Source organism: Centruroides vittatus, unplaced genomic scaffold (genome assembly GCF_030686945.1).
Source record: "Centruroides vittatus isolate TY-2023 unplaced genomic scaffold, ASM3068694v2 contig_349, whole genome shotgun sequence".
NCBI lineage: Eukaryota > Metazoa > Arthropoda > Arachnida > Scorpiones > Buthidae > Centruroides > Centruroides vittatus.
The window spans coordinates 3586793-3606121 of NW_027122172.1; the positions used below are offsets into that span (position 1 = coordinate 3586793).

At 33.7% G+C, this 19329-nt stretch overlaps 1 protein-coding gene across 2 annotated transcripts in view; it reads left to right on the forward strand.

Moving 5' to 3' along the window:
- The first annotated feature begins 8682 nt into the window (after positions 1 to 8682).
- The window catches only part of LOC136974449 (protein boule-like), a 134263-nt gene continuing 123616 nt past the window's right edge, over positions 8683 to 19329 (forward strand). The window contains exon 1 of one of the 2 annotated variants that reach the window (XM_067269353.1): positions 8683 to 8970. In XM_067269353.1, the coding sequence (XP_067125454.1) occupies positions 8968 to 8970 (3 nt within the window). In that variant the 5' untranslated portion in view covers positions 8683 to 8967. The remainder of the gene's footprint in view (positions 8971 to 19329) is intronic. The other variant, XM_067269354.1, reaches the window with a different exon arrangement.

Genomic DNA, 19329 nt, shown 5'->3' on the forward strand with positions numbered 1-19329 from the left:
GTTTCTGTGTTGTCTGTGTGCTTGCCGTAGAATGACTGAATCTATGAGTAACTGTTCTTTGCATCCCCTGTGGTTTCTACGACAACCTTTTTGCTGTTCTGTTAGAATGTTGTGTTCTTCAACGTGTTTGTATATTTTGTTTGCGATACAGGATGTCAATAATTTGTAGAGTGTTGGAAGACATGTAATTGGTCTGTATTGTGTGGGGTCTGTGGTATTGTTGTTTTTAGGTTTCATGTAGGTGATGCCCTGGGTAAGAAAATTTGGCATGTCTTGTGGATTGATGATGATGTGTGTTAGATGTTTAGCTAGTTCCTGGTGCAGTGATGTAAACTTTTTGTACCAGAAATTGTGAATGTTGTCTACACCAGGTGTCTTCCAGTTGTGTGTTCTGTTAACAGTGTATTGGAAATCATGTATGTTTATTTCAGCACAGGGCATAGTTGGTATGTTGTGCAAGTTTCTGTTCTCCTCCTCGATCAAGCCTGCATCAGCATTATGCGTGACAGCACTGGACCAAAGAGAAGACCAATATGTTGTGAGTTCTTCTTCTGTTGGTGTGCCACTGTGCTGTGTAACAGTGTTTGCTTTGTTATTGATTTGTCTGTAAAAGAGTTTTTCATTGTTTGTAAATAATTTATTTTGTTGTTTTCGTAGTGTACATGTTTTGTATCGTTTGAGTCTACGTGCTTTGGCAGCAAGTTTTTGTTTTAGTGTATCAATGTATTCTGTAATGCGTGTGTTGTGATGTTCATGTTTTGTGTGTGTTTTTATTTTCTTGAAAATGTTTTTGAGCTGTTTCCTTAATTTGGGTGTTATGTTGTTTTTAGTGTATTGTGTTAGCCTGCCTAATTGCTGTCTAATGTCATTTATTTGTGTTTCTATTCTTCTCTGCCAGGCAGGCTTGTGATAGAATTGTGTTTTCTGTGTATTTGTCTGTGATTGTACTTTCAGTCCATGGTGTGTCACTACTGTGACTGCCCCAGCATAAACTAATGTATGAATGTCTGCGAGTGTAGAAAATTGAATGAATGTAGTGTGGTAGTAAGTGAGTGTTTACATAATTTAGTGTTTTTCCTACTTCCTTTGACGTGTTGATTTTTGGTATTCGTGGTCGTTGTGTGGGATCTGTACCTGTATATTTAGTGAGTGTTTCCTGAAATATAAGTGAGAGCGTATTAACTAAATCCAAGTCTATGTTATCAGTGATGGATGAGGAAGTGTCTGTAGTATCATTAGTGGTAATTGTTGTATGTGTGTTATTATCAATGCTTGTTGCTGGATTATCCTGACAGGTTACATGATCTTCATTAATGTTAGATGTTTCTGTCTGTTGATGTATTTGATCAGCAACCTGTTGTTTGATAAGTTCAAGTGTTGTTTGTGGAATAAGGTTGTTGTGTATAATTGTTCTTTTTTGATCAACAACCCTTTGTTCGGTGACAGTGAGATGAGGATACTGTTGTGTGAATCTATGGTGTAGTTGTTGTCTGTATGCTGTCATGTTTGTTTCGAGTTTTGTGATGGTGTAATAGGTACGGATGATAAACTCGTTCATTTCTACTGTCCATTTCATCCGTTGGCGTGGTTTTCCAGCCTTTGTGGTCTGTGGATGCATTGCCACAGAAACACCAAGGCTGGGTTGGTTCCTCACATCTGTTGAGGGCATTGCAGTAGCCATGCTTGGGCCGGTGCTGCTTTCGCCACCGGTAACCAAGGGAGACTGTGACCTATTTTTCGAACGTGAGCCTCTGCCTAACCCACGAACGCGGACCTTGTTAACCCGGGCGACGTCCGAGCCGGTATCACACTTTGATCTAGTTATTACCATGATGAATATCTCCACAGAATGTGGGAGTGGTCACTCTTAGCTTCATTTCTCCCCATAGACCTTACTGGCATGGGTGTCCCTACCAGGAGCTTGTGCTCCAGCCTGCATTGCCCTATGGATCAGTAAAATTACTGGGCTCTCCCACCACGACCAGGTGGTGACCACGGGAGAGTTATTATTATTATTATTATTATTATTATGCTGATTATTATTATTATTATTATTATTATTATCAACTCGTCTCGATTATATATATAGATAATAAAACGGAAATGTTTCTTCTATCCTCTTTTTAATATTTCTTATTTTGTTACATATCTGTTGGAATATTAAATGAGGCCATCTTATTTCAAATTCTACAAAATGTTTAATTTTTGTTTACTGGATAAGCATTAAAAAAAAAACAATATACTGGATGGTTATATTTGCAGATATAGGTAGAATAAAAACTGCAACTGTTTACGTAAATAATAAATACAGTAAAAACTCGATATAGGCCTAACGCATCACGACGGGACAGAAAAAATTGTTCCGTTATAATGAATGTTCCTTTTATCGTGATTACTCGTTATTACGAATGTCGTTTTATTGAAAAGTCCATTATTGTTCAGTAGAATCATTTAGAACGGATTCCGATAACGGATCTGAAGAAAATATCTGCAGTTTGCGAATGCTTTCTCTAGATCCAGATGCCGAATCAATGTGTTTTTACCTCGTTTCAACGGATCTGTTACCGCAAATATAAGAGGATTCTACTGTAAATAGTAATATCGTGTACGGTAATCGGAATCGAGCAAATCTCGTCACGATTTTCGATTCTTAAAATGATTCTTTCACATTTAATAAGAAAATTAATTATTTGTTTCAATCGAAGATTACAAATAATTAAAATTACGATATTAACAATTAGTACAAGTACTATTTGATTGGAAACGTTCATATTGACAAAGCGACGAGGCGATGTCTGTCGTGGCGGACTTTTCTTTCGCACAGTCAGAGCGATCAGAGATTACACTTGGTCAGTACTAATTATCTCCACTTTAGGCACAATAAGGTTGCCACCCAGTCGGTATTATACCAAGGGTAATATTTAGTATGTTTACTTATAACAGTGGCGTGCCGTCATTGGAAGCAATGGAAGCGCCGCATCCACCTCCCAATGACCTTCCCTTGTAGTTTCTAAAATATAAATTTTCATATTTTAATTAACGTACTTTGAATTAATTAAAATTAATATTTTATTATAACCGCATTATGTATCTTATTAAAAATTCTATACTATATGTGAAAAAAACGATAAGATTGCTATTGTATATTCGAATGTCAGTGGCGGAATGGAAGCGCTTCCGAGACAGCTTTCAAGGCGAGAATAACTGAATGGTGTAAAGCAGCCAGAGTGCATTGGCGCATGCGCTTTACAGAGCACCACCTCACCCGGTTTAGCTGGTGAAGCTACACACGTCAAACGCTTCCAACGATTCTATCCCTTAGCCACTGGTAGCGAGCTATCTGACTAAGTGAATTGTTTAAGATTTAAAAAGTAAAAAGTATTCAATGTTATTTTTATGTGCGTTTTTTTGCAAAGTTATATTTAATTACAGTATAATTAAAAGAAAATTATAATTATATTGACAGATTTTCAGACATTTTCAGACATTCAAATCTTTAGAATTTTTATCACTTTTAAATGTTTTCATAATATTAAAATTATTAACAATTTTTCCAAGCGTGTTTTAATTCTTTAAATTAAGTAAATTTTATGGGAAATTTTTGATTTATCTAAATTACGTAGCGAATCGCAATATTTATATTCGCGTCCGGACTATATTGACGAGTAACTCTTAAACATAAAACATATTATAATTAATGACGATTCGAACAAAGACGTACTAAAAGAATTATATGATTTAATATCATTAATTTTTACGGTACTATCTATCAGTAGGTCTGTTGAGCGCAGTTTTTCGACCACGGAGAGAATTCATACATTGGCCAGGAACACGCGGTCGGAGGAAAAATTGTCGTCGCTAGCGTTGCTTTCGATAGAAAAAGAGCTTTCAAATACGTTGATGGGGTCGACGACCAGCAACTTTTACATGGTACGATCCAAAAGTTCGGGGAATGCAGTAATCTACGACAACAAAAGCATGTATTTGAAGTTACAGCGTATGAAATGGATTCTACCAAACCACCTCTACGTGTTCGGGTTAATTTCACCCATGTCATGTGATTAAACCGCGAGCGCTGCTGTTTTTTTTTGGAGATAGTTACCTTTGTCTTACGACGTAATCAAAGTGGAGTTTCAAGAACAACCTCCAACATTTCGACTTTGCCATGGTAGAATCACCGTACACCTTTCTTAGCGATTTTAAAGTCTCTGTAGGTGTTTTACCTAAACGCTGACAAAATTTAATGTTGGAGGTTGTTCTTGAAACTCCACTTTGATTACGTCGTAGGACAAAGGAAACTATCTCCGGAAAAAAACAGCAGCGCTCGCGGTTTAATTACATGACATGGGTGGAATCAACCCGAACACGTAGAGGTGGTTTGGTAGAATCCATTTCATACGCTGTAACTTCAACTACATGCTTTTGTTGTCGTAGATTACTGCAGTCCCGAACTTTTGGATCGTACCACGTATGATAAAGTAATTAACGACTTTGCGGAAAAAATCGCCGAATAGAGTTAGTTTATAAAAAATTTAAAAAAAACAAGCTTTTCTATCATTGTTTGTATCGTATCAATTTGTATTATGTATGTATTATTTGTATTTTAGAACTAAAATACATGAATTGTTTATTTTTGTCATTTCCAGTATTTGTTTAAATCTTTTATGGAAATGTGATGTACCGCACAGGTCTGACCCGTCACGAAAGACGCGAAAAAACGGTTAATTAAGAGAAAAATTTATTAGTTTAAAAAAACATAAGTAAAAGTCGTTTGTAATCGGACACCCATTGTTTATATCAAACTGCCAGGCAGAAACCATAAATCGCGGAAGGAAGTCGTCCTACGATCGGTGGAAGATCGAATTCGTCTTCGATTTGGACTTTTCTCGCTTTCCAGGTAAGAGTGTCGTTACGTTTAGTAACCAGGGACCGACCACTCGGGAAGCGTGATTGAGGAAGAACGACCAATCAAAATGGACGAAAGAAAGAACGGAGATTGATATAATCTCCGACAATCGAGGACACCTGGCACTCGGTTAACGTTCCGAATAACCAAAACGCCGTGTGTCGACGCGCAAAAAAAGAAAAAGAAAAAAAAACAATTTTTTGTCTATTGTGCCAACCCGTAACCCGTGCCGCTTCGGACTTAGACCGTGTCCCCGACTCCAACGGACGAAGTCTCCCGTGCCCTACAGACTCGTCGACGCCACTGTCCCGGGGCCACCTTCGATCGACCATCGAAGAACCACATCGACGTCCGGGACGTCCGAACGGCCGATTGTCCTAAAGCAAACTATTTTGTACATAGTATATGTTTATTTTATGTTAAAATAAACTGTTTTTGTCAGATACTTGTCGTCTTTGTCTCTACAGCCACCACCCATGTACGAATGGACCCTAGGCCATCACTGACGCAATTAACTGATTGCCCCTGGAAGTCGGCTTTTTACAGAAACACAGCTTCCCTATCATCAAATGTGACGGCACGCCACTGACTTATAATAATAAAACGCTTTAACAAACACTTTAAGTTCTTTTCTCGGCAACACTATTTAAACGAAAGTTTTCAACTCTATCATAGGTCTGTGTTATGTTTAACAAGATTCGAACTGTATTCTTAAACAGTTTGAATCTTCTTAAATCTGACGCATACCTATTAAAAGGGAAATAGAATGAATACGGTTTTACAGTAACGTAGCGAACATAACTGGCGCCCGGGGCACGACACTTTATTGGTGCCCCCCTCCCCCTCCATAAACACATATAGTTTGTCTTGGAGATCATTTGGGCGCCCCTCTGCGAGTGGCGCCCGATGCATGATACACCCCCTTGCCCCCCGCTACGCCACTGCAGTTTTACGGAATCACTTAGTACGGAGTTTAAAAAATTCGAAATATTCTTAAACGATAAAGTTGGGTTATTTTAAAAATTTATTTTTCCTTAAAAGTTATACTCCAGAAGTAAATGTTTTGTGAAGTCTCGTGTTCGACTAACAATTATTTTTAGAACCGATAAATGGCCTAAGGAAATAATCTTAATTTCTTTAGTGACGTCAGAACAAAAGGTCTTTTAATTCTTTATTAGAATTTTAAAAAATTTATTATATATCAAATGTTTTTATCTATATTTATTTTAATATAAATATTAATTTTCGGAGATGTTAAAACATATAAACAAACGTCATTTTATTTTCGCAGCGTTTAACTTAGCTGTAAAATCGTCTTTATTGTTTATTTATATTAGTCTTTTCGTTAATTTTTGATGTAGCTGTAACGAGTTATTTATAAGTTTACTATAATTTAAAATCAGATAATCTAGTTTTTCGTGTTAAACCTTTAAACGATGGCCAATCGATTAAATAGTTTGAATAATAAAATATTCAATATTGTAAATGGCATATTTAGTAATAATATTGAAAGGCGGTAGGCTGTAACAGCTGAAGTTAAATAAACATTATATAAAAACATTATATAGAACGTGCTCAGCAAAATATTAAATAATAATCTAACACCTTTATCGTTGCCGAGAAAGTTTAATTTAAAACAAACGTTTTCGACCTATTCTATAGGTCATCATCAGGTTAAACGAAAATGATAATTAAGGAGAATTAAGAAAACACATTACAGTTACAGTCAAAATACTAAAGTAAATTTAATGTAAAGCAATTCGTCCTCCATCTGTAATTTTTCATTTAATAAACCTGTGACGAATCACGACACATTTCACTTTTCTCCGTCTCTAATTGTTCTCTAATTGTTTAACATTAAACACGTGTTTGTAAATGGCGGTAGAACGAATAGATAATTCGACCGTTAACAAAAGAGAAGATATCCTCTCTATATATTTTGTATACAAATATATATAAGATACTGTATTTCTGTTATATATATGTTTTATGCTCTGTGTATTTCGTATATCAAAATTGATTGAATATAGCTGTAGGCTATCTCGAAATTTTAAATTACTGTACAATTTAATATAAAAATATTATATTTATGTTTACATCTTGCAAACATATGATTATAACCGAGTTAAAAAATTAGAAACGTTTATAATCTTGAAAAATTTAAACTCGACTTTTAATTATACATTATTCAAATCCGATTTGTAATTTTTAAGAACATAGAACAACTAAATTCTTCTGTTATCGTATACTTTCTAGAAACTATCCCATTTTAAAAAATTTATTTTCCTCTAACTTACTTAATAAAGTTTTTTTTAAAAATATTATTTTATTACAAAAATATTAGTATTAAAATTTTCAAATAAATACCACAGTGGCGTAGCGAACATAACTGGCGCCCCCCTCCAGAAACACATAGTTTGTCTTGGAGACCATTTGGGCGCCCCTCTGCGAGTGGCTCCCGGTGCATGATACACCCCCTTGCACCCCACTCGCTACGCCACTGAAATACCACAATTAAAAAATAATATACAGTATACGAGACTAAACTGGAATTTCTAGTCTAAATTACTTCGAAGTTCAAATCGAAAATCTCATTCGATCAGGAAAATATAAGTAACAAATAAAAACAATATAATTATAATAATAAAAAATATTTTAATAGAGTAAGAAGCAATCAAAACGGAACTTTTTGATAGGCCAGTAAAGTAATAAATTCGTTCTTTTTGGAGTACGCCTATCTTAAAAGAAATATATTTACAGTTTTCTTTAAAAGCTCAAAAATTTATCCTTAAAAAAAATATCGTTCGAAATAATAACAATTTTGCTTATAAAGAAATATTAAATAACTTACGTTCGATTGGAAATAAATATGAAAAAAAGCACATATACAGGGACGGATCTAGGTTTTTCGGGTCCTAGGGTTTATTAAAGTCCAATGGGGCCCCATTTTTTGTTAGATTAAGAAATCAAGTGATCACAATAAAACAAATAATACTATAAATTATCATTATTATTATTATACAGGGGGGTGCAAAAGTAGGTATGCAGTTGAGAATCTGAGAAATACAAATTGTTTGGTGTTCATTATTACTATTTTAATTATCTTTTATTAGTTCATATTCCTGATTTGTGATTTAATTTGTACATAAAATAAATGTTTTTCTTCCTATTTTTCCCTGTATGTTTTCTTTCCATAATAACAACTGTATACCTACTTTTGCACCCCCATATTAATTAATATTAACTGTTTTTTACTAAACGATAAGTGTTCATTGTTAATGAAAAAGTATTAAAAATTTATGATAATTTAGTTTTCGTGGGCCCACAAAAATTATTAATTAATTATTAATTATAAATTAAATTACGTAAGAATATTAAAAAGTGTGGATATTATAATCAAAATAAATAATACGGTATCGACTTGTTTTAAAGTATTATAAAATTTTCCAATGTTTTAATAGGGTCAAGGCTCATCCTTCACAAAATAGCACCATTGTGTTTAAATATGGCAAAAAACTAGAAACTTAAACGAAACAATTTACCGACTAATATATACAAATTATTCAAACAATTAAATTAAAAAAGAAGAAATTAATCCGTAAAATAATTAATAGTGTATTTTATTTTTAATAAATTACATTTTAAACAATTAAGTTGGTCATTTATTAGTATTTTTAAAAAAATATATTTCTTCCACGCTATACGAAAAACGGCCGAGAGAAGAAAATAGATAATTTTTAAATTGTCTTAATTAAAAAGGCTTCTAAGGTGTTGCTATACGTTAGTCGTTTAATTGTGGCTGGGTTGACATTTCGCCAATTTCATCGTTCTAAATTTAGTTTAGTTACCGCGCGAAAACGGCGGTGCCAAGTCGAAATCACGAAAACAGATGAGACACGACGAGATTTCGGCTCGCGCGCGTCGATGTAAGTTACCGAGAAGAGAAGATCGTTTGGGCGAAGAAAGTAAAAAAAACTTATATTTTTTAAAGTTATATATTTTATATAAGTTCGTCCGTTAACGGATTCGTTTGCAAATAGCTCGAGCAAAGAAAAATCGAAATGGTAAGTGCAATTATGAATGCATAAATATATTAAATTGGCGCAATTAATTGCCACGGTATAAATTGATGTTGATGACCGCCATGTTTTAAAATTTGAACTTCCGCTCGAATTTAGTACCGTTAATTAAATTAATGACGAGACCAATTAGGGATATTTTATATTTTTCCACGGCAAATATCAATTACCGGGTTTTAATTAAATCCTTAACGTTGGGTTGTTTATTGTTTTATTATTTTTAACGTGTACAAAATAACTTTAAATAGTTCTTGTTGAGTTATATTTTATGACATCGCTCCGTTCTATTTTTGGTTGAACTTGAATCCTTCAGTTAATGTCATTGTTAAAAGCCAATATCTTTAATATTGTTTATTCAATACATATTTATTTTTATGTATAAAGCCAAAAATGCTGTAACGTTGCCTATTCTTCGTTAATAACCGATCGAATATGGTAGTATGGTGTATTTTATTTCAAATTATTTTATACAGAAATGTAAAGGTGTTTTTATTTAAATACAAAATCTTACCGCACAACGCGTAAGATTTTGTATTTAGATGATTTGGCCCGAGGTATATAATCTATGCTCTTATGTAAAAAGATTTTTTACACGAAACGTATTTGTAATAAATATTTACAAAAACGTACTTCTTATACGAAATCATTTAAATGCAAAATAGCCTGCTTCTGTATTTTATGTTTTATTACGTATAAAGTATGTAAAATTTTACATACTTTATACAAAAACGCTTTTATATAAGGTTTTTATACGAAATATCTCTTGTGTGAAGTCATTTGAATGTAGAATATTATTTATTTATTTATTTATTTTTTGTAAATTCGTAACGTTTATTTAAACAGTTTATATATTTAATGCAAAAACTTTTACATAAAACATAAAAAGGTATTTTTATACTAAATAGTTATAAAATGCACACTCTAGTATTTATAAAATCTATTGTATTTCGTGATTCGTTATGTAAGATTTGCCTTGCAAATATGCAAGGATTTTATATATTTTATACAAAAAAACTCTTTATGTAAAGGTCTTTTGTATTATGTACTGTAGTACATCTAACAAATACTTTAAAAATTTTGTCTCGTACGAAGTAACTTAATGACTCGCTATACATAAAATTTGCATTATAAAATGATTTTATTTGGCGTTATAAGGATGCTTTTGTTTAATAATAGTTTCATGTACCGGTACACATAAATAATTAATCTAAAAATGTATAATAACTTCGGGCTTTGGATTATCGAATAAATAAAACAGCTTCTCAAGAGAAAGATAATTGTATCAAACAAATAAAATCGTCAAGCTTTTCCGGTTGTAGCCCATCGTTTGGCTCAATAACACATTTTTAATTAAAATTTCGAACGTTACTAATACGCAGTTGTTACTAGGCAGCAGCTAGTCTGCCACAGATTAAAAATTACTTTGTTACATAGACTACGGCCATTTATAAATATTTATTTCGTTGTTTAATTGTAACTTTGGACATAAAAGTCTTTTTCATAGTTTTGACGAAGTGTGGTTTTATTAGAAAAATATTTATTTACTTGATGTTTTAATAATCCCTTAAAAACTTTAAATATTGATAAGATCTTTTTAAGAAAATTTTTATATTTTAATTGTAACTTAAAAATTTACTGTGTAATTGTAATGAGAGAATTTTATGAAATATATACAGTATAAGACGAGAGAAGTATGGTTTTGGATGTCTATCCAACATACATACTCCTCTCGTCTACAAGAGTTAATTTAGTTATTCTCTATATCAGGGGTGGCCAACAAGTCGATCGCCAAGCCAATTTTGGTCGATCGCTAGTGATATCTTGACTTAATGTATTATATTTGTAACCGAACGCAACTGTATGCATGCAGTTATGACTCGACTCATAAACAGTGAGTGCACTTCGTACTGAAACACAGTGTATAAACATAGTATGTATTTCACACTCCCCCTCCCCACTTAGACTATGCCTATGACAACAAGTCGATCGCGACACATTTTTACGATAAAAAGTAGATCTTATGGTCACAAAAGTTGGCCACCCCTGCTCTATATGATAAAGAAAACTAAATTAGTTCTTGTAAAAATTAAATTTTTGATTTTAAGTATAGACTAATTTTAAAACGTGAATTCGACTTAAAACATTAAAAATTCAATTGTTTTGAAGTTTAGCGTTTTAAATCAAATTTGTATTGTTTCTGAATTATATTACTGTATATGGAAAGAAACTATCTTCTCTGATATGTTTTTTTTTCCTATTATAACTTTCATACAAAATATCTAAAGGAATCACTGCTTATTCAAGATATGAATTCTTTGAATATTCGTAGATAAACTTACACAAAATAAATAAACATTTAGACATACCGTAATTTTTTTTTTTTCGTTTAAGATATTGAACTTAGCTATTATTCCTAATTTTACTAACGACGAAGTTAGAATTTCGAAAACTCGTTATTATATTAAGAAATTCTTGAAAAATAGCTGAGTTCACTTAGGCCTTTTTGAAATATCATATAGTAATATATTCGTTCAATAGTTCGATATAAATGCATAAAATTTATATGTAAAAATTTAAATTAAATGAAGAACAAATAGATTGCGTTAAATACTCATCTTATTTTTATATTAATTTTATTTATGAATGTATTTAATCAAAAAAATTAAAATTATAAACTTTATTACATTTAAGAGCTTAAATAGTTAATTAAATATTTTCATTCCACAACTTGATTTGCTTCAGTTTTTCTCGAAAAGAAGAAAACTTAGAAGACACACACACACACACACACACACACACACACACAAAAAGAAAAAACAACCGAGTTTTCTTCGATTTTTAGTTAAAATTTGTTGTGTACGCTTTGTCTATATCAGGGGGCCAACTTTTGTGCACATAAGGTCTACTTTTTATCGTAAAAATGTGTCGCGATCGACTTGTTGTCATAGGCATAGTCTAAGTGGAGAGGGGGAGTGTGAAATACATACTATGTTTATACACTGTTTCAGTACAAAGTGCACTTACTGCTTATGAGTCGAGTCATAACTGCATGTACACAGTTGCGTTCGGTTACAAATATAATGCATTAAGTCAAGACATCGCTAGCGATCTACCAAATTTGGCTTGGCGATCGGCCGGTCGATCGCGATCGACTTGTTGGCCACCCCTGGTCTATATCATTTTAAATCTGATATTAATTTTTAAAATATTTAAAAATTAGTAAAAAATGAAAATTAAATATACAGTTTAATTCATAAAATTAAAACCCTAATGTTTTGATCGAATTTTAAAATATTACAGTAGAGCATCGATTATCCGACCCCCGATCAACCGTTACATCAGTTAACCGACCGCGTTCTAGTCGGCAAATTCAAATGTCCGCTAGTGACGTGGCGCTACAATGTTTGTCTATGTCTTGGGTACTTTAATATTATTTTTGTTAAAATTTTCGCATGTTTTAGCTGGAAACACTGGCTCGACCATGAAAGGGAGGCCAGTATTTAAACCAGGCTTAATTTTCTATTTTTTCTTTATTTCTGTGTTTATTTTGTGCAAAATAAAGAAATAATTTAACGATGATTATTATTTTAAAAAAAAGAATTGTTAGGCTTAACATCGATGAAAATTCAACGCGAAGTAGGTTAATAGCGATATACTAATATGCTTATTACATGGGATATACTAATATACTAATACACTATACCAGGGGTGGCGAACCTATGGCACGCGTGCCCAAAGTGGCACGTAAGAGAAATTACCTGGCACGTAATGTATCATATGATTTCTGTCTTTTTCAATCAGATTTTTTACATTTATTCGAATTAAAGGGTATTCGTTTAATTTCTTTAAATATCATTATTAAGAGTCTAAGGGCTGTTTCACACTATGACCGACTGGGCCAACCGGTCCGACTCCTAGTCGTATTGCCATGGCAACAGCAGTCGGTCGACCGACTGGTCGTTCCAGTCGGACAGATTTAAAAAGTTAAATATTTGTAGTCGCGTCGGAGCAGTCGGTGAGCTACAGCCAATGAGAGCTTCGAAGCTATAACCAATCAGAGTTTAGATTTATCCGAAGTTAGAAAATGGCGGAAGGTAAAGTTTTCTTGGAAGCTTTAATAAACGAAGTCAGAAAATATCCATGGCTTTACGATATTCGGCGAGCCGATTATAAAGGCGACATTGAAAAAAATAATTGGTTAGAGTAAAGCGAAAGGTATCCAGCTAAAAAATAGTCTTAAACTTTATATTAACGAACAGACGTAGACATATCTAAATGTAATTTGATACGCTGAATCGATTGGTATTAAAAAAAATTACTTACGATCAACCGTTTAAAAGTTACGAACCATTTTTTATTTCCGTCTATTTGCTTCTTTAAGAACAACTTTATTAAGAAATACGCAGGCACTCACCGATATTAACAAAACGAATTACTTTAATTCACCATAATACATTTCATTTACAAGAGAAAGCGACATTAAAAATGCTAAAATGGTGTCGTTAGCCCGCGAACACGCGTACACACGACAACCTTTCAATGACGGCCATATTTTCTGTTTAAATTGAAAAACTTACCACGATTGGCTAGTGTTCTGATCTGTAAGACGCGTTCCGATTGGTCCTTACGAGTCGGCCACCGACATAATCGTACTCAGTGTGAATTCTTTTACTACTAGTCGGTCCGATTATAGGATCGGTCGGGTCGGACCGGTCGGACCAGTCGGTGACAGTGTGAAACAGCCCTAAGACATTGGCACGCATTAACATCTTTAAAGCTAAGTATGCTTACAATATGGCACGCGGACTCAAAAAGGTTCGCCATCCCTGCACTATACTAATAATGTATTTTTTCATACTCTTCGGTATCCGTTTTTTCAGTTATCTGACTAACCTCAGTCCCCAATTGAGTCGGATAATCGATGCTCTACTGTAATTATAATCGTTCGCACCTGAAACAGCGTTAATTTATTTCAAAAATAAAAATTTTATTGAGTATTACAGCACAATATTACTCAAATGTGAATCCTAGAAATAAAAGATTTCATTTGTGTCAGTTAAATTTGAGAATCCCCTTTACTTTCCCGGCTGTTATAACGTAACATAGGAAAGTATTGTAATTGTCTCACATTTTAGGGGAGGAGCTTTAGCGAAGCCTTTCTGTGAGGCTTACAGAATTGTGTTCGTTCTGAAAATCTGTTCGATCGATTTTGATTAAACTTTGTAATTTTTCCATTAATTTCGATGCGGAATCCAAAACTGCAATAAAAAATGGGGTTCATGACTTCGTTTTCAAGATGTAAGGTCGTTTCACGATAAAGCGATATCGCACAAATCGCGCGATGTTTCACCGTCGCTAGCACGTCTTCTATGGGTTTCCCTATAGAGTCGAGTTCGTTCTCAAAATTTAATGGGCAGATTTTGATAAAACTTTGCCATTTTTCATTAGTTACGATGGGGAATCCAAAAATGTGTGAGGGTCCATTTAAATGTAAAATATAGGGATTGAAGGGGTTTTCGATATAAAGAGGGATTAAACAGAATGTCCGTACTCTGATACGACTGAGCGCGCCTAACGGAATTTAGGTCTTGGGGCCAAAAATAAAAAACATTGCGTGTGCCTAACGGAAAATAGGCACGAAAACGAACAAAACTTGCACTTGCCTCTCCGTGTCGGCCAGTGCAAGATCGTGATTCGTGACTCCTGTGGCTGGCAGGTACTGTACAAGGATCGCCTCTTCTGTCCCTAACAAGTGCAGGAGTCACTTCTTTTTTTCCGGCTCCGCCTCAATTCTATCGCGATACGACAAAGTCGTCCGATGTCTTAGTTACTTTTCTATTTTTCTGGCTGTTATAACGTAACACGGACTACTTTATTGGGTGTTATAATATAATATTGTAATCGTGTCATATTTGACTCTTCGGGTTTTTATAATCTCGATGTTTTTGAGACCCTCTGAACCCAAAAACTGATAGCTGGGATATATATGTACTGGTACCATAAGTGAGTGTATGTTTATTTTATTTATCATCTTAGGATTGATTAAAGACGGAAAAACGAAATTTGGCGAAGTAACTTGTATAAAAGGGGCATTGATGCTAATAAATTTTGGTGGTTATAGTTATAGGGGAAGTCGTATGTCATACCTCGAATGGGGTCAGACTTAATGAAAATTTTACTCGTTATTGGCATTTACAACATTACAAAAATCAACTGTACCCTATAAATTAAGCCTTTCTAGCCTTTTTATAAAATTAATATTATAAAAGTTATTTTTTAATAACATCTCATAACAGATGGCGTGACACACAATTTTAACTTCATGCTAATGTGATGTGTATTAGTTTTTCCTAAACATAAGTATTTTTCGCAGAAAAAGTTATGCAACTTGTTGCTGAATTTTATTGAAATAAAAACTTTTAAGCACTTTAAATTTATTATATTCCGTAAATTCTTATTGTTAGGCCAGTTCCTTTATATGAAGAAAATTTTAAGCTATATAACAGGGGTGGGCAAGCAAGAGTTCAGTGGAAGCCGAAATTTAGGTTTTGCAAAATGCATGGGAGTCGCAGTTCTGTATTGTCGTGGCGGATAGTATGGTAAGACGCGCGATTTTATTATATAATATAAATATAATATAAAACAAATATTGAATGTTTTTAATAAACATATTTTTACAAAATTATAAAATTAAAATTGTAAAAATAATAATAAAAAACAGAAATTAACACTTTCAGCAAGAGCCGCATGTAACTCAAAAAGAGCCGCATGCGGCTGTAGGAGCTGCATTTGCCCATGCTTGCTATATATACTCCTGGACGTAATATTGGATACGACCTAAAATTGAGAATGACATACGAACAAAGCGAGGATGGCTCAGATTTAGATAATGAGTGATTGATCAAGATGTTCGAAAATTTCTCGAAATTTCCGAATTTTTCCAGGAGATTCTTACAAGAAGTGTGACCAGAAGCTTCGCTACTAGTAGGAAAAGCGAAGATGCGTTACAAAAGTTTTTCCTAACGTTATTGTGCGGTTTGGATTCTTGTATTTTTCAGAATATTTTCTGAGGAATTCTACTCACGAGTGAAGACCTTGAATAAAAATTTCCATGGTCTGCGAAAAGTGGAAGAAATAAAACGGAATAGGAGATGTTTGTTGAGAAGTCAAAATTACGATAGCACGTTATAACTTCATGGCACTGAGGAAAATTTGAATTAGGGGTCCGTCCCCATCTACAATGTTGACTTCAGACATATTCTTCGAGAAAATTTTTTGGGGATTCCTCCGGTATTCTTGTTCATTTTTTAACGCGACTTCTAAAGAATTAAGTTTGCGCTGCGCCAGCAATATAGGGTCCCCAGACCAGATGCAAAATTTAAATTTCAATATTCTTACTAAAGTAATGAGTTTATAAAAGATTGATTTGATACCCCTTGTTGGTATGGGTTCCAGGCAATTGCACTTTTTGCCCATACGGTATATTTTGCAAAGGCAATGATCAGAAAAAAACCGGCTCGTTAAGAGTTGTCGCCTTTAGGAATCTTTGGATCTAAATGTATCCTGCCGGAATATCCACTGGATTCTGGAATATGAAGGTTTTCGCTACTGCAAAATATTGAAGAAATTGCCACTGACCTCTAGGCACAAGTAAGAGAGTGCCTGGAGTTCGTTGACACCATCTCTCTGAGGTTACCGAATTTAATATGTTACTGGTAGTTTTTCAGACAAAAAGCGACCTTTCCGTGAGTGGTCCGGAAAACTTGTATTTTACTTATGCTCTGATATGATCACACCGCACTCAACCGTCAACGTGTGAAGTATCACCATGGAGAAAGTGTTATGAGTTTAGAGACAGTCACCAGTCACTTCAATGGAGAACTCAAAATTAAGGTTTTCACTCAAGTATAAACAGCAAATCTTATCTGAAATACCTTCAGCACGAAGGAACAAGAATCAGTTTGAGTGCAAAAGATGGCTATGGCGACGAGTTGATACGTCAATACATAAAGCCAGACAACTCATCCAGTACTTTCAGACCAACAATGAATATTCTGCATTGGCCTGTAGTTTGTGCAGAATATTCACGTTACAAGAAGTCTTGATCAAAATATCAGAAGATATCTCGCATCTGTTAGAAGTGCAGATATACCAAGATCAAAAGTACAGCAACCATAAGGAATTTTATCATTAATCAGGTTGCTATCAAATTAAACATAGCTGTGATCATATATAATTGAACTGTGCCATATATAATTTCTTACGAAAACGACTTCGTGAGGTAACAGAGATGCAGAGAGATCAGATACAGTGAAAACCAGATCTACATTCCTGTTTTTAGCATGATATATGCTTGATTTTTTTATGTTAACAAACATGTATATGTTAAAATCTTACGTTTAATAGGCCTAAAAAATTGTGTAAAGTCTTACTCCTGCTCTGCCTCTGTTGTATGTATAAAATGAAACGTTGGGAGGGGGGACAATTTCCTGGTATAAAAATATTAGGATATGTTCTGTCTGTTTCGATATGTAATTCGGATTGGGGGTCATTTCCCAATCCGAACTACATATCGATGTTGCTTTGAAATTTAATTATTGTCTGTAGAAATATATCACTTCAAGGCTTAATCGACACCCTTGGAGATGGGAATGACTCCCAATCCGAACTACCTCATAAAAATGTAGTGTGTAGAATTAATAATTATAATGTAGTATGACAACGGTGTGCATCCTGTTTATATACGTATTGAGTTTTTTAACTTTAGCCTGTATAAAAACTTGTTTAATATTATCTTTTTCCAGAATTTTTTTAAAACTTTTTTTGGTTCTTTATAAATTAAATTTCTTTCTTTTTAAAGTTTGAAAAGTTTTGAAAATATAGCTTATATATATCATTTTTATCGAACTCCTTAAATCTTTAATACACATACACATGTAGCTTAATAAATAAATAAATACAGGTATACCTCGAGTTACGTCGCTCTCGAGTTACGTCGTTCCCGATTATACGCCGTTTGTCAAAAAAGTATATAGAAAAATAAAAATCAAGTTTAAGTCAGTTTAATCGACTTTAAATCCGTCCGCCACAAACATTGAAATCGTAATATGACTAGAAAAGCGTTAAAAGCACATAAAATCATATTAAAATATGTATATTTACAGTAAATGTTAATATAATCATCATAAATCCTAGAGAACGAAACACGAAAACATCTGTGTTTCTGTGTCGTCGTCTTATTTAGCGGTTTGTAAGTGCTCATTATTGGCGTTTAGTTACGACGTAAGTCGAAACTACGACTTACGTCTTAACTACACAAGTAAATTCGACTTACGTCGTTTTTCGACTTACCCTCTCCTGGAACCAATTACCGACGTAAGACGAGGTATACCTGTATATGTATACAGTCGAGTCCGCATAAGTCAACACCCGGATAACTCGACACCATCGGTTAAGTAGTCAATTTTCTGTGGTCCCGGCCGACTTACATAGGCATTAATGTTAAAAAACTCCGGTTTACTCGACACCGCCGGATAAGTCGACATACTTTTGCTGTCGCACACTCCGATAAGTCGTCACCCCTTCCTGAAAAAATGAATTCACTCCGCTCGTGTGGTGCGAACTCATTTTTTTTTTTCCAGGAAGGGAGTCGATTTATTTATTAATATATAATTAATATATTTAATAATATAATAATATTATTAATATATATATATACATATTAATAAAAATGCCTTAACATTTTATATATTTTTATGTATAAAATAATAACAGATAAACAAAACAAATATACAATCTACATCAACGTCACACCAGAATCCAATTTTGCATTTTCTCATGCCAGATGCATTAAGAATCCTTAGACGTTATTTGCCAACAATTGACAATTGTGAAGATGATGTTTTCAAGGTGTTCGTGATCGTTGAAAAAGAAAGTCGAGACAGTTAAGTGCTCAAAACAAACAACACTAAACGAATTTTTCAGTTTTTCATCTACAGAGTAATTGTAAATGGAGGACACAATGTATTGTAAGCCTAAATTACTGTATAACACACTACTGCATTTTATTAATTGTAGTTTTGTTGATTTTTTTCCAACTTCGCTTTAGTCGACACATCGGATAACTCGACACATTTCCACTTCCCCTTGGGGTGTCGACTTATGCGGAGTCGACTGTATACCGTATTTTACGGACTATAAGACGCACTTTTTTCTTCGAAAAATTGCCTCCAAAATTCAGGTGTGTCTTATAGTCCGTAGCGTCTTATAGGTATTTTTTTTAAAAAAAATTGCTTAAAAATTAAGGTGCGTCTCATAGTCCGTAGCGTCTTATAGTCCGTAAAA